Below are 26,626 nucleotides of genomic sequence, written 5' to 3' on the forward strand. Positions count from 1 at the left end.
AGATATTTTAAGAGTTATGTTAACAGGGATAATAAAGTACTCTCTTAGAGATCATGATATCTGGTTATTTTATATGCTTTAACCATTTCCTTTATTTTTTCTCTAATTATAAAACACATGCTTGCCACTTATAAAAACGTCTGCTTTTATCACTCAATATATCACCGATATCTTTCAGGATGGTAATATTAATGTCATGTTCTTTTTAACAAATGCAGTTTACCCGTATATTTTTACATTTTTATCACATGAATGCACCTTCCAAAATATAAAGATAATATTAACAATATTGTAAAAGTCTGTGTAACTCCATTACAAGTAATAAATTATAACAGTTAGGGCCCAGTCAAGAAAATAGAAACCATGTAATTATTTCAACAGACGTAATTGTTTAATCAGAAGGTTGGAAAGGGGAAAAAAGGGACCCTGGTGTATCATAGGAATCATAATAAAGTCAATCAGCTACCACCCCACAGCTGGGAGAATAAGGAGGCGAGACTGGGACGAGAATTTAGAAGCTTAGTGGAGGGGGCCCCAGAAGTGGGGTCTCAGAGTGAGTCTGCCATTGAGGGCTCTGGAGGTCAGAGGAGGCCTCTGGGGAGTGCTGCCAGCTGGCTGGTGTTGGAATCTCAAAGCGGGTATGATGAAGCTGGTTTGGAGAGTATGGAAGGAAAGCCCCCCCAAGTGGAGCCAAATATTGCTGGAGAGTGAAGCCCCATCCCTGGGATAACGCCAACAGGAACGGGATGCAAACAGGAAGGATCCCAACAGAAACGGGATGCAAACAGGAAGGGTCCCTCCAGGGCCCCTCTAGATTTCTCAAAGGGCGGAGTCTGCAGAAGTGAGCAGATAAGGCTCAAGGGCAGGTGTTGAGGCCCAGCAGCAGTTTCACAGGCAGAGTGTAGAACAGATTAGAAGTTGCAGGAACCTCAGATGGGTGGTTGCCCCAGGCTCAAGTCTCAACATTGCTGGGATTGTTGCTGAAGTCCCAGCATTAAAAGAAATCCCATTGTGTCTAAACTCAGGGGTAATTCAATTTTCTAGCCCCTTCTACTTGAAGTTTTCAAGGCCAATTATCACTGATAACCACCAGCATACAGATGAATCTGTCATTGTGGGCCAGAGCCCCCAAGAATGAATCTAGATATGTGTGTTTACTTTAACCCAGCCCGCTCTTTTATTTTTCCCTTGAATTTCTTGACCTCTTTTAGTATCTTTGGAAAAAGTGTGTTTCATATTTTTCTGGGAGCAGACTCCTGCAATTGGAAATAAGTCATGCTATGTCATTCTGTAGGTACTTGCAAGTAGAAGTGTTTAAAAGTTCTCAGAGAGTCTGATGAATGTCATCACAGACACCTCCTGCATCATTTCATGATTACCAAGGTCTGCTAGGTACCTCTGCAAATGATATTACTGAGAGGCACTTGAAAGAAGGAGCAGAAAGTTTTTAATCAGAAAGAGGTAATGACTTAATCTGCACTGCAAAGCACTGCATTGTTAAAATATGGCTTACACCATTATACTCTAGCTCAAAAAAGGACCCCTGTCTCACATTAAGAATTCAGACTATAGTGTCATATTAAGTGAAGTTAAACATCTGTCTGTTTGCTGGGAGAATAATTTCCCTGAGTATAATGTGCCTTTACAATTGAGTAGAAATATTTGCACAGCACTAATATAGTCTACAAAGAGACCACAAGGTCATGTCTACACCAAGGAGAACATATGCTCTGTTTACAAATCTCAGGTAGGTGAACCTCTATCAGATTTCATGAGACCCTCCCATTTACTATTCTACAGAAATTTGGGCTGCTTCTTCTAGTCTTTCATCACCACATAGGTAAAGGTGGCTTAGGAGGTCAAAAGGAACTCTTCACTTTATTTTTTGCCATATGACAGTGCATCCCAAATCAAGATTTTGCATTGTAAAAAATGCCCAATGGCCTCTGTGGACTGAGGTGGATTCAATATACAGAAATTTATAAATAATTACATTCTAAGGATCATGTAGAAAAAAAATCTGTCTTATTTAAAAAAAAAGGAAGCATTCATCATTATTGTTTTACTCCATTTTTTTCGTCCTGCTTATCAATCTTTTTTAATTAGATATCTGAATTGTTCTCACTGATAGAAATGTGAGCGCGCGCACACACATATGAGAGCAAGAAGAAGTTAGCAAGAAGAGAAAGATCTATCAGTGGGGTGTGGTGGCATTCACTCAGCATTTGTGGTCAAATTCTTCATTCACTCATCAAACAATTGATATTCCATTATCACACCGTAAGCTACAAAGAATACTAGGACATAAAAATGTGGTGTCTGCCACTAGTATAAGAGAGATTCTAAGAAGTGGCAAAACAGAGACATTGGATATGACAGAATTTCGGAGACAGAAGAGAGTATGTACCACTTCATGAGGCAGAAAGGGACATTTAGGGAATTCTCAAAAGAAGATACTTGAGTCCAGCCTTGGAGAATGTGTACAATTTTAATGAATAACTGTTATCAGACAAAACTCATGGTACGATGAAGAGAAGAAAGACCCAGGACACACAGGGAATGACAAAGTTCTTATTCATTGGAGGTCGAAGTGCATGAATAAACCCCAAAGACAAGTTGCAGCTGGACAGTGAAGGGTCTTGAAAGCTGCACGTAAGGAGGCCTCAATATACTTGTAGCAACAAAGAGCCACCAAAAGTTCTCAATGCCCAGAGATGCTACAAGTGTATCTGATCAGTAGGTAGAAGTGGCTACATCCAAGGCAGAGAAAGGGAAGCAGGAAAAAACTGTAAGTTTTAAGAGTTCTTAGTGAGTGATTATTTTAGATTAGCGAGAAGATTAAAAAGATATATAAAAGGAATGGAAAGGAAGAAAAATAGGAGGGACTTCATTCTTCTTTATTTTATTTTTTTCATGAATCCTGGGTTCTTCCCCCTACTGTCCTCAAAGTTTTTTCATTTCCTCTTAAGGCTGGGTGGCCTGAGCCTTGGGACCTTTGTCAGCTGGCCTTGAGGTCAGTGTTGGTGGAAAGTTAGTTCTTCTTACCATACGCTCTTTCTTTTCTTACTCCTTTCCCCTTGGTTGGTTGGTTTTTTACCTTTTCTGTCTTCTTTTTGGGATCGTTTCGATACAGTCCTGAATTTCCGATCTAGCACGAGTTTCAAGCATTCTGCCACCCCTCTTAAGAGAGCATTTGCTTGTGTCTGGTCATAAGTGCCGGATGTGGTTCAGACCATATGGCTGTGATACCTGTAATACCTATTATCAGGAGCAGAGGAGGTGGACTGAAAAGCGAGTGAGAGAGGAAAACACAGATGACCTAGTTTTGTGGTGCGATCAAATTTGAGACCCACGGAGCCAACTGAGATTAATTATGAGCCTTTATTAGCCTGCCGGCGACTGACTCTCCCCACAAGAGAATCACCCTCGAGCCTCTAGAAGGAATAGCTTAAAAAGTCCCTAAACCCCCTCTAGCAAGCAAGCAGGTTTACAGAAGCTGAGGCTGGCCATTAACACATCTTTACACAGGATAACTACACCCTTAACATTAGCATATCTTTGCACAGAATATCTCCTAGAACTATACCCTGTTTAACATTAAACAATGGAAGTTGGCCATTTGAAAATTTTTCACCCTGAACACTAGGAAGGAAACAGGGTGGGAAGGAGGCCTAAATGACAGGTGAAAAGATGTGGAAAACCAATTTAGCAGAACTCAAAATTTTGCAGAAGGCTCTCTGCTTAAGTAGTGATTCTGATCCTTTGATGACAGTCGGAGGAAATGAGCTTGCTAATCCCTGTGTTAAATGGCAGAACTAATTGGTGTGGGGAAAGAATGAGCAGACTCCGCTTAGATGGGTTTAACTTGCACCTTCCTGAACAGCCAGGAACCCTCATGGCACAAGAGCCTCAGCCCTGCTATATGTTTTGTTCCCAGCCAAGAATGAGCCCGCATTTGCTCTAGCTGAAGTCAGTATTAAATGACGGAACCGAATGTGTGCCATCGGTTTCTGTTTTTCTTCAAAGAGACAGGAAGGCCTGGTGCTCCCCAGCAGGGGCACTCACGCCTTCTTTGATGAAGCCCCCGCTCCCCAGGGAGCTAATGCGCTGAGCCTCAGGACCTGGACCTCCTGACACTTAAAATGCAGGCTCTTTTAAACATCAATCAGCAGCTAAATCCTCCTGTTATTTGCTTCCTCCTCTTTGGTTTTTCTTGAGATTGGAATAGATTCTATAGGCAATTAGGATGAAAACCAGCCAATTAACTAAATACCCATTAATTTCTCATGTCCAAGGGCAGGGATGAAAGGGAAGAATTCCCGCTCGATACATTGAGATTCTTCATGCCTCCTGTTTGATACTTGCTAAGTATGACCACAGTTTCTCTCCTTTCTTACAAGGGGAAGGCTTAACACCTGCATTTATTCCTGGGTGTGCCTACATCATCCCCGTTGGCCCAGAAATTTGGAAAGTGGGTGCAAGGCCAACAGTATTCCTTTATCATTCCCGCACTGAAAACAGACATGATAAGAACGTTCATCTCAATTTAACAAAATATAATTCTTGGAAGTATTAAAATTTGGCCCAAATAAGCAATATTTTCTTTTTAAGTGTTTTAACTGTGAAAGTTCTACCTGCTCGTTGTAGAAAGCTTGGCACATGTAAACACAGTTGCATATAGATTAATCTTCACCTATGATTTCACTATTCAGAGATAACTTCGATCACATTTTAGTTATTTTTCCTTCCAATATACTTGTTTTATATATTCGAAACAATTTTCTATATAAAAATTTGCTGTATAGTTAAAATTTATGTTAATGACTGTACAAATATTCTTTATATGGATGTACCTAATTTACTAAACCATTCTCCTATTATTGTTGCACATTTAGAGGGTTTTCAATGCTTCATTATTATAAATTATGTTCTGGCGAACATCTTTATGCACAAATCATTTTTTGTCTTTAAATGAAGTTTATGGTTTCTAAAAAAGAAATGATAAGTGTGGACTCTCTTCTGGCGAGGCAGGGGTAGGGAGACTACTACAGAGATAAGCCATCGGTGAGTGTGGTCTGTTTGCTGTCCGTGCCTGCTGGAGGCCACACGCTGGTCAGAAAACCTCATGGCTTAATATCTGATGTGCAAATTCTCAAACCCAGAAACAAGATATTCTAGGTATATCCACAGATAGTCAGGCCCTTGGGGCTAATTGCCGTGCATTCAAATAGCACAGAACAATGAATAAGCCATTGAGACAATTTATAATGGGGAAATTGGGAAATTTCTCCCTACCATAAACAGAGCAATTCCTGCCTACCATTTAAAACAACTTTTTTTTCTTCCTTGAGATTAGAACACTTGAGAACGTTCATCCAAGCGTTGCTTGGTGGACTAGGAATTAGAACATAAGAACATAGATACAATTGAGGGTTAGAGTGAATCTTGGGGAACTATTGCGGCTCCCACTAAGAAACACTTTTCTGTGCCTCTCTCATGTGGCAGGGCCAGAAGCAAAACATGATGTTGGCTTATCTGTTTTATTCTTTCTTATTAGCCCCTTAGTTCACAAGTTATTCTTAGATCTGTCATTGGTCAGGTCACACTGCTGACCTTGTGAATCTGGGGGATCTACTTTCCCCATATACGTTAATTTTATCATCAAATTTTGATGCAAGACAGGACGAATACCCCGCCTAGCCCAGTTGGGATTCAAGTCCCACCCAGAGAGTTGGCGACAGTCCTGACTGCGTGCAAGAAAGAATTCAGGCACACGCCAGAGTTAGAGTCAAAAGGAGAGTTTATTTGAGAAGGAATAATGTGCCATAGAAAGAGATGTCACGTCCTCTCAAAGACAAAATAAGAAAGACCAAGGGAAAGTTTATCAGAGGAGTAACACTCCATAGACAGAGTGTGGTCTCCTCTCAGAGGCAGAGAATGGGGGAGACTTAGATCCCGAGTAGTCAAGGAATTCCGTTTAAATCTATTTCCCTTTCTGGGGATGGAGGTGCAGTGAGTGATAAAGGCACAGGGAAATCGTTTTTTTGGTAATCTCAGCGGGAACCTTCCTGTCTGGTTGTATGCTGATCAGCCAGGTTCCCGTGTCAGGCAGCACGTAGCAGGCTCTGAATACAGCCTGATTAAATATTTAACTCTCATACCTCTTCCCTATTTCAGTTTGTTTCCATTATTATGGTTTATGAGCAACCTGCCTTAGTACCACCTGGGCTGCCTGTTAATGATACAAATCCCTAGATCCCACAGTAGATTTATTTAATCAGAATCTCTGGTCCCTAATCAGCTCTTTTGTGATGCTCCCCATTTGATTGTTGTATGTTCCTAAAGATCAAGAATCAAGGTGAATAAGATACCATAGTGTTTAAGTGGTGCCGGTTCTGGTGCTAGACTTCCTAGTTTTGAATCTTGGCCCAACTACTTACTCTCTGTGAAACTCAATCTCCCTTGGGCTCAGTTGCCCCACCTGTTGAACAGGGATAATAGTTTCATTCACATGATAATAACAAAGGGAGGAAGCAAGAGAACCAAGATGTTAAATCAAGCTATATTCAGAGACTGCAGTATGCTGATCAGCCCTGCAGCCAGGCCGCAAGGAAACCTGCAGAACAAAGGAAGATTTCTGCTGGGATTGCTAACAACCCATTTCCCATCACGGAGAAGGGAAAACAGGAACAACAGTCTTTAAGTGCCGCCTGCACAAAATAAAATCATTTCCCATTGCTAAAACCATGGGAACCTATGGATTAAAGGCTGGGAACTGACAACTGGCCTTTCACGCTATGTATTCTTATCTTTTTAGGCTACATACTCTTATTCTTACTCACTGTATGTCCCTATCAAAGGAAATGGGTAAACAGTGTCTGTAAACTGTGACTCACAGGACCTAAGAACAACGTAGAAACTGAATTCCCCAAACACTCTCAGTGTGTGTCTCTCCGTCCCTCTCGGTGCCTTCGCTCTGTCTCTCTCACTGTCCTCGTCTCTCTCTAGCGTCTCTGTCTCTCAGGCTCTCTCACTCTCTGCCTCTGAGAGGAGACCACGCTCTATGTAAGGAGCGTTACTCCTTCTCTAATAAACTTCCCTTTGACTCTGACTTTGGCGTGTGTTTGAATTCTTTCTATGCTCCACCAAGATCCCCCTCCTCTCAGGGCAGGGCCTGAGTTTCCCCACTTAGGGGAATTTGCTCTGTCCTGCATCAAAAGGACCATTGTGAGGATTAAATGAACATTAGAACAGGGCCTAGAATGGACTTAGCACCTAATAAAGTTTAACTATTCAAACATGGCATTTGGCTGACTCTCCCGTTTATAGCTCCCTACAAAGAATGTTGACGCTCTATCTTTCCCTGTCTCCCCTTCTTTTCAAACGTTAATCTACTCCCCATTTCCTCACCCCATTTCCTCACCGAACCGATATGAACTGAGTGTCCCCCGTGTTTATAGCTTCTTGTTATGCCCCCAAATTAATGCTTCATTAAGGTTCCATTCGTGTATGTTTATAGTGATCAGTAATCCATCACCTCTGATTGCTTCCAGACTTGTGTTTTTGCGATTTGCTTCCCAGGAGATCAAAGAGAAATGTAGAGAGTTGCCTCATTCTGAGACAGGAGCGCATACATTCTCATGTTTTATGACCTGGACTCTTGCACAAGGGTTTTGTTTTGTTAACCACCACGTTGTTAATGAAATCCTGTACTGCTACATCAGGGAGTAGTGGAACTGCAAGTTTCGAGAACATGCTCTGTAAACCTTAAAGTGTTGCAAAAGTGAGGGCTTTGCTGATTTTCATGATTTCCCAATATATAGAAAAAGGCGAAAAGGCAAGAGGGGGCAGCCTTATGATGAACTGGGAGCAGAGGCTCAGACCACTTACAGAGACAATGTCGAAGAATGTGTTCATTGCTGATTAGATTTCTGAGCAGGCCTTGCTGACTGTCCTAGGCATCTGGGCCTTTAAAACTCAAATTCTCTTTTAATCTCTTGTCACCATGAACTGGTGTTTCCTCAGGGCACAACGAGTTCTTCTCTGCAAAGACCAGGGAGCCGCCAACTATAATGAGGATACTTCAGAATCTCTCTATTTCAAACAGGAGATGTCAAGCTTTAATGTCCCAAGCTGTTGATTTGAAAGAGTCTTCTAAGCAGGATCAGTCTCTAAAAGGGAGCTTTACTTAGATCGGCACGAACTTCTTTTGCTGCATTGCCCACGGATCTCCTGCGGAGGCTGCAAGTTGGAGTATGATTTGTCAAGCAGCATACTTTTCCCTTAGGAAGCCACGATAAAGGAAAAGGCAAACATCCATGCTGTCTATTTGAGCAAGCATTACGACCAAGATCTATTTATTATATTTAGTACGTGAACTTGAGTTGCCCTGCTAGGAGAGTAGAATTGAACTGAAATGCAGAGACCCAACTGACCAAGAGTGTGCTGGTCATTTGTAAAAGTGACTAATTAAGAATATGTAAAAGTTTCCAAAGCACTTGTACATTCGTTTCTCTTTGAACCTTTGTGCAGCGCAGCAGGGAAATGAGAAATGCCTTTAAAAATGGAAATGCAGGTACCAGCATAGATAGCATTCTTTTATGCTTTAAAACCACATTGACCAATGTCAGGGTCTCCTGTGATGGTTCTGTTTTACTTCTTCTTCCAATCTGATCATTCGATGTAGCCTTCAATCTACCTTTCGTGATTGGCACAAGGTTGGATCAAATATCTGCCCCAGGGCTATACTTTTGAAATCTCAGAGCATACCATGCTCATGGACACAGAAATGAATAAAATGTTTCTCTGTCTCCTCACTGTTTGACTCACAAACTTTCTTTATTCCCTTTCCTGCTGGTCAGTGCAGCTCTCCTCACTCATCTACTTTCTTCCTTTGATTTGCATCGCCAATTATTCTTTTTTATTTATTCTATTTGATAAACCAACTTTGGATTTTTGTGTTGATAAGAATGACCTCAAAACCCTACTGCAGCTGGTGTTCATACTTCAAAACCCGGATAAATAATACCAGGTCTCTGGGAGCAGGGCTTATTTCCCGCTTCATCTGGGGATAGTTATAAGATATTTAATAAACATCCTGAGTAAATGTCACAAAATAGATGCTTAATAAAATGACAGTCCTCCCCACTTTGCCTTTCCCCCCACTGGTGTATATCCCTTTTTTTATTCCTCTTTTTTTTTTGTTTGAACAACATTGACTATGAGTTTACTATATTCTAGACACTGTGCTTAAAAGTGTTGATTGAGAGACAGAAGTCTGTTTTCAGAAAAAGTCCATTGCAGCTGGGGAGACAGGAATATACAGAATAACAAGATGTGAGTGTTAATTAGAGGCGTGCCCAAGGTGCCTGGGTTGGGGCAGAGAGAAGGGGACATGTGACTCCGAGTGGAGAGTAGAGGGAATAGCAGATGAGAAAAGCATCTTAGAGGGGTCTCTTGACCTGCCTTTTGAAAGCTGAGCATGTGCTTTCTGTGTGGGCATTCTAGGCAGTGAAAGGCATATTATTGGAACTGCAAGGAGTTTCCTAGGGCTGGGCGTATGTTTGGGCACTGGGTGGTGAGGAGTGTCAAAATATCACTAAATCCATTTCACTGTCAGTGTCTTTTCAAATACAAATGCTTTTCTTTAAAGGCCCCTTAGAGAGATTTAATCTTGGTCAATCACTTCATCAATCATCTTTTATAGGCCCAGGCCCTGTAATCAGGTGCTATATTCAAGTTCTTGATCTTGAGGTGCTTGCTTTTACTTAGGAAATGATACTAATGCATTTGCAAAGCACTGAACAATGTAGCTATGCATAATTAAGTATGAAATGGTCTGGCATCTAACCAGCTCTCTAGAAATAGTAGAGGATGGCTTAATAGAGGGATTTGAATTTAAATTAAGAATGGTAGGATGTATAGGATTTGTCTTGTTTCATGAGAAAAAGCAAGAATAAAAATATGGAATCTAAAAATTCAAACTCATAAAAGTAGAGAGTAGAGTGGTAGTTGCCACAGGCTAGAGAGTAGGGGAGAGAGGACATGTCACTCGGAGGGTACACACTTTCAGTTATAAGATGAATAAGTTCTGAGGGTCTAATATGCAGCATGGTGATTATAGTTAATAATATTGTATTATATACTTGAAGTTTGCTAAGAAAGTAGATCTTAGAGTATTCCCACCACAAAACAAGATGACTCTGGATATGTTCATTAACTTGGCTGTAGTGATCAATTTACAATATATGTGTGTATACTAAATCAATCTATTGCATTCCTTAAAAAATCATGTCATACAACCTAAATATATACAAGTTTTATTTGTCAATTATACCTCATCGAAGCTGGGATGGCAGAGGGGAGAACACGCAAGTAGGAATGAACACACTGGTTTGTTCAGGGTATGGAAATGAAACAGAATGATGTGCATTTGTTCATTCCACAGATTGTATTGAAGGGCTGTAATATGGCAAACACTGGGGAGAAAATGGTATGCGAAGCATGTAGCATGGTCCAGCTTCCTCTCATCCATCCATCCACTTATCCATCTGCCCATTAAATAAATAGTTGTTGAGTGCCTACTCTGTGCCAAGCACTGGAATGGGAACCATGGATGTAATGGTGCCATCAAATCCAAACTGTAGGTCTACAAGAGAACCCAGGTCTAGGGTCATGTAATCCTGACCCTTGCCATCCCCTAAATTCTATTGTGGACCACAGATCTAACCCAACTTCCAGTCCTGACTTTTCCCTGTCTACCAAACTCTCCTGTCATTTGTGATGTTGAACTGGAGCTGGGGAACTTATCTAAAGAATTGTTGCAAAAATGAAGCCACATGGCAGTGGGAACCTGGATTAGGTTAGCAGTCACTAGGTGGGACATAAGCAAAGAGCTCACCCAAATTTGGTTGTTGATAACATTCTGAGGACGATAGACATCTACAAGGAGTAAGATAGCTGCATGTTTTCTCACCTGCTAATAAGAAGCATGCTGATTCAAAAGTCAAATAGAAAAATCAAGAGAAGTTTAATGTCTTGGAGAAGTCACTACATCATAGAAAATAAATATAGCATCTCAACAGAAAATACACTGCAGACTTATTGGATAATCTATCCCAGTCCAAAATCAAGAAAAGACCAACAGATCATTTGTATGTTTTTGTTTTCTGTTTAGTGACTGATTCTGTTGTGTTTGGGCCCCGCGTTTCAGTGATGGCATGATGATTCTTTCTCCTAATGTATCATGAAGATAACTGAGCCCTGTTACTTTTGCAAATGATAAAGAAAATGCCCTAAATGCCTGTCAAACTCAAAACAGACTGGAACAGCTGGAGGTTTCTGTTAGATTATACAAATGTGAACACAGTGAGAAGTTACAAAAGACTGAGACACCCACCGCTGGGACAGACTGTGAGGCGAGGCTCAGCTGATCGCCTCACACATCTGGGTATCCGGGTTTTCATCGTTTGCCTACTTTTGACATTTATGTAAGGGGATAATTTGGGGCACACATACAGAGAAAGCGGTAATTAGGAAGAGAGGGGGAGACGGAGATGTTCCCATACTCCAATAGATAAAGGACAGTATATTTCGGGATACCCAGATGTTTTGCGGGAATTTAAAATGTTTCACTGATGTTTAAATTTGTAGGAAATCATTGCCTGATGCTGCGTTGGTGAATTTTTTCAGAATTTCCAGAGATTGAAGCAGATCACCTACTTTCAGTGGTGTTATGCTTTTTATCTGGTGTTTAATTCTTGTGCCCCAACAAGTTTCATCATTACTGACATGTGCCTATTGAAGCCAAGAGGATGCAGCTTTAGTATAAACTTCAAGCAGGTCATGTGGTTATCCAGAGACATCATCCTGGTCATTTTTTTTTTTTTTTTTTTGAAGTTGAGTAGGTGGAAATAATTAATGGGCTGGTTTATTGACATTCATTGAGACATTCTTCTCTTTGTGGTTTCAATTACCAGCTTCAATAAACTAATTTCAAATTTTATCTGAAGCACCAGTAATTACTTGGGGCAAGAAAGATGTCTACTGAAATGCAACTGGATAATACCTACCACGATTGTTAGGCTAAATCTTAAACATAAGACAGACACACAGAGCTTAATGCCTACATGAACCAGACTGCTTTCTGACCTTCCATGTTCTCAAGAACAAGTCATCCTGATTCGCTGGCAAGTAAATTCTGAGAAAGCAACATATTGAGGAGAAAATAATGTTGGCAGCTTAGTTCATCTCAGTTCTACGCTGGGTATGAGGAATGGATAAGAGCAGAATGAGGATGGGAGTTAAACCTGGCTTCAAATCACCAGCTCAACTATGTACTAGTTAAATGTCCTTAGTTAAGTTACTCAACTCCCTGAGTTTCAGTTTCTCCTCTATAAAATGGGACTAATAAAACCCATTATTGAGGACTACAATTATGAATAATTTGATGTAAAGCTAGTCTCTTTCCAGTGTACCACCAGTGGCATAATCCATGACTCAGTCAGTAAATGGAACTGGCTGTGATAACTGTTGCTATTTTTGTCCTTTTAATTTTCACTGTCACTTAGATGGACACAAGTATCCAGTGAAGTGTATTTTCTTATGATCTTGATTTTACAAATGAGGAGACTGAAGTTCAAGAGATACCGTGTTAGGCTCAAGTCAGTGCACCAGGGTAGAGAGCAAGAGTATATATATAATACAGGAGTTAAAACTAAGGATCCGGACCAGACAGCCTGAGCCTTGAATCCTGATTTCACCAATTGCCAATTGTTTTTTGTTTGTTTGTTTAAATCTTCGGCAAGTTATTTAAAACCTCTATGCCTCAGATTCCTAGAAATCCTGTAAGAATCAGGATAATAATAAAGTCTACCTCCTTGATGATCAAATGAGCTAATGAGCAGAAAATACCTAGGGTAGTACTCAACGCGTGGTGAGCACTCAATGAATGTGACGATTATTAGGAGAACCAGGACCTGTTCTACTGGCCCTAACTGCCATGCTGTTTTTGTCCCACTGCTGTGTCTTCCAGGGAGTCAACTTTGGAGCTTCTCTGAGTGTGCTTTTTATACTTTTAGTGTTTTTTGAGGAAAGGGCATTCACTGAAGATATGAAGATGGGCCAGACAACCTCTAATGCTCCAGTGGCCCCAAGAATACTGTCTCTGTTCTAAAGTCCTAAAGTCACTAATCCTATCAGGTTTCCTCGGAGCTCAGGCATGTCTGGTTCCATAGCTGCAGCAGGGAAAGGGAGAAGGCTTTTTGATCAAGAAGCTTGATCTTGTAAATTAGCATCTGTTACTATGCTCAAAATAATGTGGCACTGACATATATAGGAACATCTATATAGGGATACTTAATATGTGATAAAAGTAATATTCGACTTGGTGAGGAAAGATGGTTTATTTAATAAATAATGCTGGCATTATTCATTTTTTTATCTGGGAAAAATCTTGGACCCTTGCGTCATACCATATACAAACTATCTTTGATAGATTCTAAAGATCAAGTGGTAGAAGATATAACAATAAAAATATTTTTTAAACATTTAAGAAAGTATTTATATAATTTATAGTTGGAGATGCAATCTTAAATAATAGAAGAAACCCAGAAACCTTATAAAGGAAAAGATCAATAAATCCAACCATACAACATTTAAAATCCCTCTATAAGCTAGATAATTGGCTAAGAGAATGTTTATATCACTGGACAAAGGGTTAATATTTCTACAGGTTAAGTGACAGATAAAGTTTATATGAAAAACACTAATAACCCAGAGAAAAATACATGAAGAAATATGATCAGAAGAGAAATGCAAATGGCTAATGAGCATATGAAAAGATACTCAACTTCAGCAGATAGTTTGAAAATGCAAATTAAATCAATGAAATTCAATTTTTCCTGTTAGGCTGCCACAAGTAAATAAATAACATCCAGTGCTATGGAGATTATAGGGAAATGGACATATCACACAGAGCTAGCCGATAGGAGTGTAAATATTCATAGATCCTGCCGATAGCTTTTAAAGTAATCTGTCACTGTGTAGTGAAATGAAGCACGTGCGTTCCTGGACTGAACAATACTACCTTGCGGAATCTTTCCTCCTGAAATGAAAGCACCGGTACGAAAAAGTATATTTGAGATTATTTATTTCAGCATTGATTTTGGTAAAATAAGATTTAAATAACCTTAATGCTTTTCACGGAGGGAATGATTGAGAAAAGTAAGGTGCCTTAAACTGTGGTAGCTCTGTAGCCTAATACATGAATGCGTAGCTAGCTCTATGAAGAACTGACGTAGAAGACATTCCTGGCATATTGTTAGTTGAAACAAAATATTTTTAAGTAGAACCTCTCTAAGTATATGTATATATATTTGGGTGTGTTTGAGCACAGTGAAAATATTGAGTGATGCCTAATGAAATGTTCACACTGACTGCCTCAGGGGTATCGCTGGGAGGAGAGAGAGAGAGAGCTGATTACCTCCTGCTCTGTACTTGTGTGTCGTTTGACACGTTACTGTACGTGCATTGCTTTGTTTTAAAAAAAAGGAACTGATCTCAAATTCTGGTCCTTTATTTACTGGCCAAGTGACCTTGGGAAGTTACATAACCTCTTTACATCTTATTTTTCTCATCTATAAAATAATGGTACTATTACCTCACAAAATTGCAGGGAGGATTCAGCAACATATGATGTGTCAAGTTCCTGGCACAGAGCTTATTAAATAGCAGGTGATCAGCAAATGAACACTCCCATTTCCTTCCTTCACCATCAACTGATATGTCTTCGGGGATGCAGGTCAGTCCCCGCATTGAAGCCAAGCAAAACAGGAGTATGACGCTGTCATACAAACATATAACTCGGCAACTTCCAAAAGCTAAATTAAGATGATTTTCTTGGGAGTTAAAACCATCGCGATTGACCCATATTGCCACTCACTCCCTCCATTCATCCAGACATCAAGAGTTATGAATCCAAGAAATAATTGCATATGGCTCATTAAAAGTATGAAATTAAGCAACCGGTCCTATGACCGAGGCCTCTGCCTGCTCTGAGACCAGGTTGGGCCGTGTGGACATCTGACAGCTGCCTCTCCTCTCCCTCCTGCCGGGGTCCTTCACCCTTGACATCCCTGGCTCGCTGCAGTGTTGGAATCACCCTGTCAGTGGCCACACCCTTCTCTAGCATCTCCTCACTCGACTCCCTCTCCAACACTCTTTGAATACCTATTTTAGAAAAAATATTATGAAAAAAGCTAGAACTTTTTTCAACATGTTCTCACTTAGTCTTCCCCAAAACTCTGTGAAGTAATGATCATCCCCATTTTACAGATGCAGAAAATAAGGCTATGGAAGTTTAGCCACCATTTCAAAGTTTCACGGTGAGGATATATATTAATACGTGATTTTCTCCTATACGGTAATAACTCTCCAAGTTGGGTTGGAGATGTCCGAAGATCCAGAGGCTTAAATTCTCCCTACATAATAGTTATTCAAATCCCAGTGATAATTGGTATCAGTTGCTAGGAACAGCATGTCTATCCATGTGAGGAAGAACTTTAGTCTTTTATGTAGCTGTAGTACTTTCCTGGCTTGCAACCTGTAGTTATATTTTCAGACCAAACTCAAGTGTCTCCTTTTCGTGTAAGGCTTTATCCCAGTACTTGAGAAAAGGGTCAGAGTCTGTTTACTCCCACCTCTGTATTTAAGCTCTAATGTGCACACACCTTGAGTATAACACTTGCCATGTTTTATTTTAAGTATTTGTTAACTTGCCTATCTTCCTACCATATGGGGCATCTTTAAGAGTGCGGTATTTTTTATGTGTTTCATTTGAAATGTTCTTTTAATTTTCTAGGCAAATGTACAAAGTCATGATGATTTGTTAAATAGGATATCTGCAACCCCTAAAAGGTCCTCGAGTGAGAGAATGGGGAGCCCTAGTTAAACACCCAGCAATGGAAGAAGAAGCCAGCAGCAAAAGAGTTATTCCAAGCCACTTCCCCCTGTGAAATAAATCTGAATTCATCAAGGGGTCAAAAGCCTGCAGCAGCGAGTATTTTAAGCATGCTCATTAATAATGGCTCAAAGTGGGGATTTATTACAGTTGAGAAAAAAGGAAAGAGACAGTAAATCAGCGTTGCTGGGGAAAAGAGCAAGAGAAAGATGTGAGTTCTTATTTAAAATGTATTCATATGCTTTATAGCCCTAAAGTAGAGATGGCTGTATTGAAGTAGAAGACTTTATTTGTAGGATTGAATTCATTGAAGATATATTTTATGCCAGTATTCATTTTCCCAACTTTCATTTGCTTTCCTTTGGTCAAAAAAGTTGAGGGCTTAGTTTATTGCTTAAAAGCAAGAATAGATTGCCTTAGCTGTCTCTTCATGAAAATATTCCTTGCTTCAAATGATGGCTTATAAAGAAAGCACTAGCTGGATCCTAAGAAAATGCTATTTTATTGGCACATATGTTGAAGAGAATAGTTTTTAAAAACATTCAATTAGTTCTGCCTTTGAGATAAAATTTAAACAAACCCAAAGCAATAGGATTAAATTCGTGTAAAAATCCAACTGTTGCTTGGGAATCAATTCTTTTCCCACTCAGACTACGCCAAGGATAATCAAGCTTGCTCTTGGCTGTATTCCAGCCAAGACAGATACATGCTTTTAACTCATAAATCAGACCATAGTACTCCCTTGCCTAAAACTCTCAGTGATTTTCTAATATGTTAGAGTAAAATGCCAACTCCTTACTGTTGTCTGCAGACCCCCAAACCATCTGGCCTCGGTTTACCTGGCTAATCTCATCTCATCTCACTTTTCTTCTCATCTGGTTCATCAGGTTCAAGTAAACTGGCTGCCTCTTTGTTCCTTGAACATATCAGGCTCTTCTCTGCCAAGATCCGCTCCTCAACTCTGCCTTGGACACCCCTTCCCCTGCCACTATTCAGGAGTGACTCCTCTCAGTCCTTCTGGGATCTACTAGTTGTCATTTACAGAGAAATTACCCCTGACCATTCTACCTGGTTATCTCCCCTTCCATGCTTTATTCTGTAATTTATTATCATATTGTCTGTATAGCATGCTTACCAAAAGTTCTAATTATACAGATACACATATATAAACTTGGGGACGAATGACCTCCCATATTCCTCACTAGACTGCAAGATCCACGAGAGCAGCAACTATACCTGCTTCATTCATCACTAAGTACCCAAAGCTGATGACAGTGCCTGGCTCATAGTAGGTCCTCAGTAAATATTCGCTGAGTGAATTCTCAGTGTCAAGCCTAATGCCTGGCACATAATAGGCTGTCACTAAACACTTTTTAATTGAGTTTGTCTTGTTCCTATAGAATTTTTATAAGCTGCATAGATTTATATAAGCTGCATAAATTAATTCCAAGTGCTGAACTCCCCTGTCCACAACAGCATGGTCTCAGCTGAGATGACAAACGACAGTTCAGGACAAATGAATAAGGAGAATGCCTAAAAGCTCAGACTGACTTTGGAGCATCTTCTCTAGGATAAAAATGTCAATGAGGCAAGTTTTAGCCTCAGTGTCAGGCTTAATTCATCTGGTTCCTTGCTCTTCTTACCTATTTCTTGTTTTGGTTAGACTTTTTTTTGTTTTTGTTTTTGTTATTAACCCTGTTGTGTTAATAAATTGAACTTGAACTTTTTTGTTTCACTGGGTTTGAACAAACAGTTCTGATAGGTTTTCCAAGGCCCACATTTTAAGCAGCGAAAATCACAGTCAGTGAGCCTCTTTCATAGTTCACTAGACCCTGAGTCAAAAGACCATTTGGGATTTGTAGCTTAGGGTAACATCAAAAACATTGTCATGGAAAATGTTTTGGCGAGATAACACATAGCTGTGATTCAGCCGTTAAGTTCCACAGTTTAGGCTCTGTGAAAATTAATTTGCAAAAAAAATCCAGGTCTGTTGTGTGTTCTAGTTTATATGTAAATTAGAAGATTGTGTGAAAAGGATGCCAGGGATGATACCACTTAAACATTTTCAGACCAGTTGTCCATGAATTAGAGTGATTCTCACTCAGTTTTACTTCATTTACATTTACTTTTTTTCTCAACAATTAGTTGTATTGGTCAAGATAGAAAAAGACACAGTATTAGCTAATAAGTCATAATATATGTTGCTTTAAAAAGATAAAGGAAGTTTAAAAGTTGAATTATTGCAACAGCCCCAGAAACTAAGAGAAAAAAATAATTCTATAATAATTGTCTAAATTTGGTAATAGAAGCAGTGCCATAGCATTCTGTAATGCCACCTCTATACCCAGGGGTGACATGGGATCAATAATATGGAGAGGACTTAAGTATTAGAATCCTGGGAATAACTGGGAGTTCTGCACAGTCCAGAGGGAGAGCTTCTTACTCTAAATCTTTCATAGAATACTGGACCCTGAGCCTTGGTTCATTATGTCCAGCCTCATTCTGCAGGTAAAACTGCAGGTTCACCCTTATGCCCCAATAAGTGTGGCCACTCCATCCTCTCCTGTTCTCGCAGCCTCCCTTCCATTGCATTTTCCTAGAACCTAGATTACACCATATTTGCAGACCTATTCCAGGAATAGGTCTGCTTTACTAGCTTTGACACCTTAATTATTGTCCCAACACTTAACACTAATTCTAAGAGTATCAACTGCCTTCATTTGGGCTAGAACCTTGCCCAGTCCAGCCAGCCCCAGGACGTGACCCCTGGAGCAGCTCTTTGTGAGCAGTCCTCCCCATCAGGTCTCCTTGGGGACCTCCTCCTGCAGATGAGACACAAACACATCCTCTCTTGCCTGAATTAAAGCCTTTTTTCTATCTAGCCAAAGTCATATGGCTTTTTTAAAATCCTAACTTTATTTGGGATGATTGACATTTAAAGCAGTTTGATTCGAAACTTTGCACTTGAAATTTAATTTAATGGAAAATAGACTCTAATGTTACTTACTCCTGATTTACCAAAAGAAAAATAGTATCGAAAGTCTTACAGTGGCCATGGCTGCAATTGACTCTGAAAGTCTACGGCTATCGTAGTCCACTCGTGTGTGGAACCTGATGGGGAGGAGGGGGTTGAGAGCAGTGGAGGTGTGGTAGCACTAGGAATCCTGAGACCTGGGACCCCGGTCTGTCCTTCCCTGTCTCTACCTGGCCTTGTGGCCTTGGGTTGAGGACTTTATCCTCTGCCTTTATGGCCTCAATTTCACGTGTGCATTTAGATCAGATGATCTCTGAGGTGGCATCTACTTCTGAAAGACTATTAATTTAAGAGTGATTTAAAATGAGCAATCCAGTGGTAAATAAACTTAGACACCCCCCTCGGGAGAGGAGCTAAAGAGGGACACAGCTGAGCAGGCACGAGTATTTCTCAGTTATTCTTCAATTGCCTGAGCAGGTGGTTAGAACCAGGCACATAGGTCTTGATAGTAGGGGTATAAAACCCGGAAACTGTTTGTCATAAAGAGCGCCATGCCCAATAAAGCCAAGGCAGATGTTCGCATAAAGTTTTTGCTCTTTGTGTTTTAGTAGAGGTACTTTTGCGGTGTGATGTTTATTATTAAGGCACAGTGGTATCTGCCTACCCATGATGCAGTCTCGTAATCCATTTATAGGGTTGGAATTATTTTTGTTAATGGTTTTCACGGGAGCAGATGAAGTTCAATGTACGCCAGCTGTAACTACAGTTATCATGCAGCTGCCTTCAAGGGAAGGCCCCCCAGACATCATAGCTGGCCTGATTGTCAAAGAGATTATTGTCTTACAGAGTATTAAAGGTAAAAAGAGACTCTGTTCATTTCCTATTGTGGCTATAACAGATATTGAAAACTTAGTGGCTTAAAACAACACAAATTTATTATCTTACAGTTCTGAAGGTGAGAAGTCCACAATGACTCTCATGGGGTTAAAATCATTTTTCAGCTGGGCAGAGCTCCTTCTGGAGGCTCTCGGGGGAGAATGTGTCACTTTGTCCGTTCCAGGTTCTGGAGGCCACCTGTATTCCTTGGCTCCTATCTCCTTCCTCCATCTTCAAAGCCAATATAATCTGTCCTCTCTGACCTCGCTCTTCATCCTTGATTTTTTTTCTGTCTCTCTGACCTTCCTATACCTCTCTCTTAAAAAAGACCCTCGTGGCTACACTGGGTCCATCTACTCATCCCAAGATCCCTAACTTAGTCATTTCTGCAAAGTACCTTTTAGCATAAAGGAAACATTCACAGGTTCTGAAGTTAAGATGTTGACATCTTCAAAGGGAAGCCATTATTCAGCCTACCACAGGGACCAAAGAGAGCAGCCAAGGCCTGAGACCAATGACTCATCTAAGGTCACAGCTAATTGTGGCAATGCCATGACTGTATCCCCAGCATCCTTACATTTGTCATGTTTATGTGTATCATTGACAAAGAGGGGTAGGAGCATATCCTGATGGAGGCTTTATTTTCATAATAAACTTGAAATGATTGAGGAATACATATAGGATTAAGTCAGTGATTTAAACAGAGCAGCTTAGAGAGACAGAAGTTTATATTTTTTAAAAATAAATTATTAATGCGAAAGCTTTCTTAAATATTATAATTTTTCTAAAGTGTGGTACCTTCTAAAGATGTTAAGTGACTTGCGGTGATAATGTAGCTTAAACAATGATGGGAAATGAGAGTGCCAAGGAAGCGCAAGTATAAGTTCTTCTTTCTAGCCTTCCTCCCACTCCCCCTCCTTCTCATTCTTCCTCTGTAACTCTGGCCATTGCTGCCATTTTGAAAATCAGTTGTGCCGGAAAGCCAATTCAAACTCTTTAGAGGAAATAGAGCCACCAGAGGCTTACTTATTGTTATGGGTTAAATCAAATCAGGTGTTTGCCTTATTTCACAGGAAAGCCCATATTATTTTGGCACTGAAGCATTCTTATAAAAATCCAGGGAAATTGTTTTTCATTCTTCTCCCACTGCTGCCCAACAGCTGCCTATGACAAATAACAGGGTCAGAGAACGTTGGAGTTAGTTGGGACTAGACATACCTTCCCACCCCATTTTTTCCCCCTGAATTATGGGTCTCTCATCTAGAATGTTTGGCAAGTGTTTGCCAGACTCCTCTCTTGCCTCAGTTTTCTCCATCCATCACATGGGCAGGAACAATAGCTGCTGTAAATGAAAGGCTAAATTAAATTTGATTTCCTCAGAGGACAGGTACATTCGAGAGGGTTATGATTTGATTGTTAGGCTCATCTCCTCTAGGATTCACTCCCTGGATCCCCTTCTACTGCTGCAGGGTTCAATGCCCTTTATCTAGAGTCTCATAACACACTCGACTTAACCTCACACACCTCCCGCCAGTGTGGTCATGGTTGTTCTGCGTATCCGCCTTCGTTGCAATTTAACCTAACCGAGGACTGGGCTCTCAATGGGAGCTCATTGTACTGCTGTTGTATGCTATGGATGGATGAGTGAATTACGGCCATTTAATCTCAGGGGCATATGGAGGACACATGGATCCGGGGCCTTAATGGAAATGCTGAGAGGGACAGGAAAAGGCTGAAAATATAGTTTCCAGTCTTCACTGATATAAAATTAGTAGGTTGGCTCCCCCTGCTCTGCTAACTTTCTTAAACAAAAGAAAGTAAGAATGGAAATTACCACTGAGATTTATCTTAATAGATGTTTTATTGTGACACTGAAGATAAGTAGACAGTTTTCTTTTGGATATTTGCAGTCAGCACTCATTGACATATTTTTTATCTGCCTATCAAATGAACAAATGCTTCAGCTGCTGGTACATTAGGTTAATGACACAGTGCTAGACTCAACAAAGACAAAGTCGAGTTGCCAAGCTCCTGTCTCGCATTGACTGGGAGTGATAAAAACAATTCCTTCCCTCAGTTTGGTCTCGACAACCCAGAGAATCACACCTTGTAAGGTTGAGTCTTACGTCATTCTTGCCAAACAGGAAAGCAGAGCATCAACTCAGGAATTGCTAAATATTTGGTGTCCTTTAGACATGTTGCAAAGGTGATATAGTTGAACTAGGCCATCTTCCCACTAAGGCATTAATGCTAAAAGTACTTATCAAAGAGGCCATAGGATGAATGGATCTGAAACAAGAAAATCTGATCATAAAGATCATGAAGGTAGGACTCAGAAATTGACTAAGATTCAGGCCAGGAAAATACCATAGAACACCCGAAAATCTCTATGGGTGGGAAACATTGGATGACTCTGAGTTTACCACTTTTGTACCATAGTTCTTTTTATGTTGTTTTCTCAACCTTCCACCCAGTCTGATTGTACAATTTCTTTTCGTTTCTAGTTCCTTCTTTCTGGGGATTGGTGAACTCAGCTTGGAATCTTTGCTCTGTGGGGAAACGACAGTCACCAGTCAACATAGAAACCAGCCACATGATTTTCGACCCCTTTCTGACTCCTCTCCGCATCAATACTGGCGGTAGGAAGGTAAGCAGCCCTGTTGCTTCCGTCATGAAGTCGAAGGGAGCAGAAAGATGCTGATTCTAAAAGCCAAGCCATCTCTGTGATGAGTTTGTCTTCTCATTTAGAAATAAATACCACAAACCTCAGGCCTACTGCCAACAAATATAATTATGTTTGAATTGTGCTTTTTCTCCCTAGCTAGCCAAACCCTCATGTTTCTAATTACTCTGTACCCCCTGGCTGTTGCCTGAGGTTCTACCCCTTGGTACCCCAAGAAGGTCAGAACACAGAATTGTCTCCCCTGCAAATCATGCTGGGAAAATCCTCCTTCCCAAAAAACCATTTTCCTTGGGCTTCTCTGAACCTGAACAAAGTGAAAATAAAATTTTTAACAAAAGTAAAATCAGATGTTCATTATCCTAGAAGGAAAAAACAAACAAAAATCACCCTAGATGATTTATAAGAATATCAATAATTAATCTTCCTAGGAGCATGTTGCTAGCTAGGAATCCTTGCTCCTGTACAGAAATGCTGAGCTGTGCTTTGTGATTCTCACACCAACATGCCTCCTCCCCTTTCTCCTCCCCCTACTCCAAAGAGCTCCTCCTTAATCTGTGGAAGGGCACGATGCCCATGGGGTCTTCTCATCGCTGGAATCTAACATTTCCCTTGCTGGTTCATTTCTATTTGGCAACCTTTTACTGTTGAGTAGATTGTTGAAGGTGGAAAAAAACACACACAGAGAAAATTATGTTTAAGGTGATTTAGCTGTTGTGAACTCAAGAGGAATGGAAAATCATTTCGTGTAAAAAATTGGGGTTAAAATTTTGGACAACTTTTGTATTGCTGGCAGCTGAGTCTCCAGGATTTGGATTCCTTGGGCTCTGCTCTGTCTTCCATTTATACAAAATATAGATGGCAATAGGATAAAATAACTGTTCACCTTACTTACCACAGTTTGTAATGAATTTGTTTCCCATTCTGATATATTAGCATGTATTTTTCCTGTCACAGAAAAAAAAATCTAATGACTCATCAAAGCGTGGTTAGAGACTTTGGCTCAGGTCACAGGGCAGGTTATCAGAGGCCTTGCATATGACTGAGACTATTTAGCTATATAATATTTGTGTGCTGTTTTAAATATGTCTTGGGAGCATTTCTTCAGAAAGGTCTGGCGTATCTGATGTAGTTTATTACTCTGATTCTATAGAAATATAACTTTTCCTAATTGTCATTCCATTTGCAGTTATATTTTTACAAACCCTCAAAGTAACTTGTTGTGGATTCTACAACAAGCAAAAAAGGAATTATTCAAATCAATTCATGAGGATGGATAGGTTCACTGACCATTATTTTAGAAGGGCAAGTTGCAGTTTTGACTAAATATTCAATTCTTTTTTTCTTGGAGAAGGTGATTGAGGGAATTATTGTTTTCTATGCAAAAGGAAAATCAGTTTTAAAAAAGCCCAGAGCAGAAAGAGGATTGGCAACTGAGTTCCAGAAATTATCCCAAAGATGACTAGCAAAGCTAAGGCACAGAGACCAAAGAAGAGATGGCCAGGAGGTAAGGGTAGAGGAGGAAGGCAGAGGCCAAATCCTGATGTCATGTAATGGAACTGGGTCTTTTCCCTAAGAGTTATAGCAAACATTTAAAGCATTTTTAGGTAAAGGGTATGTCGAGAGTGGGATGGGAAAGGAGGCAAGCTAACACAAATAATGGATATATAGTTTTTACTTTTCATTAGACCATCTTAAGGGAAAACCTTGATGTGAAAGGAGGAAAAAACACTAATTTCAAGACAGCTTCTCCCTAAAATTTATTGAGAAAGAAGGAACTGGGAGATAGCCTGGTGTTAAAAATCACTCAGATGTATGTTTTGTTTTGATGTCTTTTGTTGTTGACAGATGATTTTTTTTTTAACTCCCAATTCAGTAAAGTGCACCTGATCCAAATCAATTTTCAAACGCATTGGAGTTTGGAATTTGGAAAACATTTACTTTTGATGATGTAAATATTTATATCTGGCACGATTTGTGTTGTCAGCTATTTGAAGAGCTGAGAACCGTCTCATGGTTTCTTTCGCATTTGTGAAAGATGGAAAAGAAAATATAGCTGATGGTAGGATAAAATAACTGGTATTGAAATACCTAATCTTGATGGACAATAGCCACATCCTGCTGGCAATCTCTTTAAAGGTGGTTTTTAATGAATTGCAGACTTATTTTGGAAGTGAGGATTCGAATCACTGTCCACATTTAGTTTTGCCTTGAAAGAATGTGTTTCCAACTCAAAGGACTTAAAAAACACCCTGTAAGATGGAGAGGTTTTAGAATTTGGGCAAGGAGTCACATTTTGAAGTCTGAGATTAGCTGGTTATTTGTATGTTTAATGCGTCCCAGTCTTATGTTACATTTTTATCCATGACCATTATCCCCGCCCATGTTAAAATGTTTCTTATTTACAAACCCATGAAGCAGCTCTGCCACAGTCCCTGACTTGTGTTGCTGAGTTTATTTTAATGTGTTTGACCTGGTATAGGCTCAGCTGATGAACTAAGGGCTTTTCTTAGCATGAGTGAGGACTGAAATTCAACCTGACCATGAATACAAAGAATACTACTAGTTAGATGAGAATCAAAATGTCGTGTCTTGTATATAGTAGGGAATATTCATTTTACTTGAGTGATGAGATTTCTTTTACCATTCAAGTTGCTTCTTTTCAATGGTAGTTTTTAAGCAGTGTTTGTTTTTTCCTTAAAGGAGAGTGTTTTTTATTCAGTTGTTCATATATGACACATAGGACTTTTATGGACAAAATCCAAAAAAAAAAGTACTTTTTAAACAACACTCACTTAAGGTTGAGTTGCATGTAGATATAAGAATCTTATCTTGGAATGAGGCTCCCACCCTTGACCCTATTATATTTAATTCCCAATAGTCTAAATAGTTGGAGCAGGGGTAAAATCTTGGAGCTATTTAATCTATTTTAGATGAAACTACGAAATCAACTCAGGAGTCAAACAAGGGCAGGTGGAGATAATTCTTCCTTCCTTGTCTCAGGTCATTAAAACTTTCTTTATACAAGAAATTGGATTATGATATAACTGGTGTTTTAAACTCAGTTTAATTTTGTCTGTTTTAAAGATAGAGATTCTTGTTAGTGATTGAATTACACAGACTGACATATATTTTGACTTTCCTTCTATTTTTCTCATACCAAATGAGTGTACATGATGTGTTCATATGTTAATTTTCATGTGCTGTGCTCGTAATTAAGCTTCTTGGTAATATGAAAGTAAAAATAGAGCATAAGAATGTTACCCCACAGCAAAATATGAATAATCTCCCTTAATCATTTTGGAGTATAGTAATTCCTCTAGATATTTGCCTGGAGTATTCCTGATACAGGTAGGTCCTCGAGGGTTATGGGTTAAGAGGTGAGTTTAGCTCTCATGGAGGAGACATGGTCCACAGATAACCTCTCTGTTCTAAAATATCTGAAAGAAGAAGAAACATATTAAAATTGAGTCTAAAATCACTTGCCGATTCTACTGTTTTAACCAAAAATTAGTTTGGGCATCCTTTCTCATCTTTCAGCTCTTTTAATAAAATGGACATCTCAATAGTTTTAATGATGTGAGAATTGCTCATGATATGTTAAATGTAAAAGGTAGCATCTAAAATCAGCCACTTAGCGATCCCAATTTTATTTTAAAATTTCCCATAATATGCATAGCATAGAGGCCAGGATTAAGGGTAATATTGTTTCCTTTTTACTTTCCTAAAGTTTCTAGATTTTTGTCAACAAGCTTGCATTAATTTAATGATTGAAAAACACCTGTTGTTTTTTAACTTTTCTCTCCATTTTAGGCCAAAATATACTTAGAACTGATCACTATGGTAGATAGACTAATGCTTCCTCCTAAAGATATCCACATCCTAATCCCTAGAACCTGTAAATACCTTACACAGCAAAAGATATCTTGAAGATGTGATGAAGTTAAGGATCTTAAAATGGAAAGAGTCTCCTATATTATCCAGGTGTGCCCATTGTAATCACAGGGTCCTTATAAGGAAAAGACAGTATTTGGAGGATCAGAGTCAGAGAAGGAGATGTGACAGCAGAAGCAGAGGACACAGTGATGCGTCGCCACGAGCCACCGAATGCGGGCAGCCTCTAATGAATGCAGTTTGC

The 26,626-nt window shown here is 39.7% G+C and overlaps 1 protein-coding gene across 5 annotated transcripts in view; it reads left to right on the forward strand.

Moving 5' to 3' along the window:
- CA10 (carbonic anhydrase 10) overlaps positions 1 to 26,626 on the forward strand; it is a 431,002-nt gene that overhangs the window by 142,227 nt on the left and 262,149 nt on the right. For all 5 annotated transcript variants that reach the window (XM_036222010.1, XM_036222009.1, XM_036222011.1 and 2 more), the window contains one exon: positions 22,313 to 22,455. In XM_036222010.1, the coding sequence (XP_036077903.1) occupies positions 22,313 to 22,455 (143 nt within the window). The remainder of the gene's footprint in view (positions 1 to 22,312; positions 22,456 to 26,626) is intronic.

The sequence above is a fragment of the Rousettus aegyptiacus genome, unplaced genomic scaffold, assembly GCF_014176215.1.
Source record: "Rousettus aegyptiacus isolate mRouAeg1 unplaced genomic scaffold, mRouAeg1.p scaffold_m13_p_6, whole genome shotgun sequence".
Taxonomy (NCBI): Eukaryota; Metazoa; Chordata; class Mammalia; order Chiroptera; family Pteropodidae; genus Rousettus; species Rousettus aegyptiacus.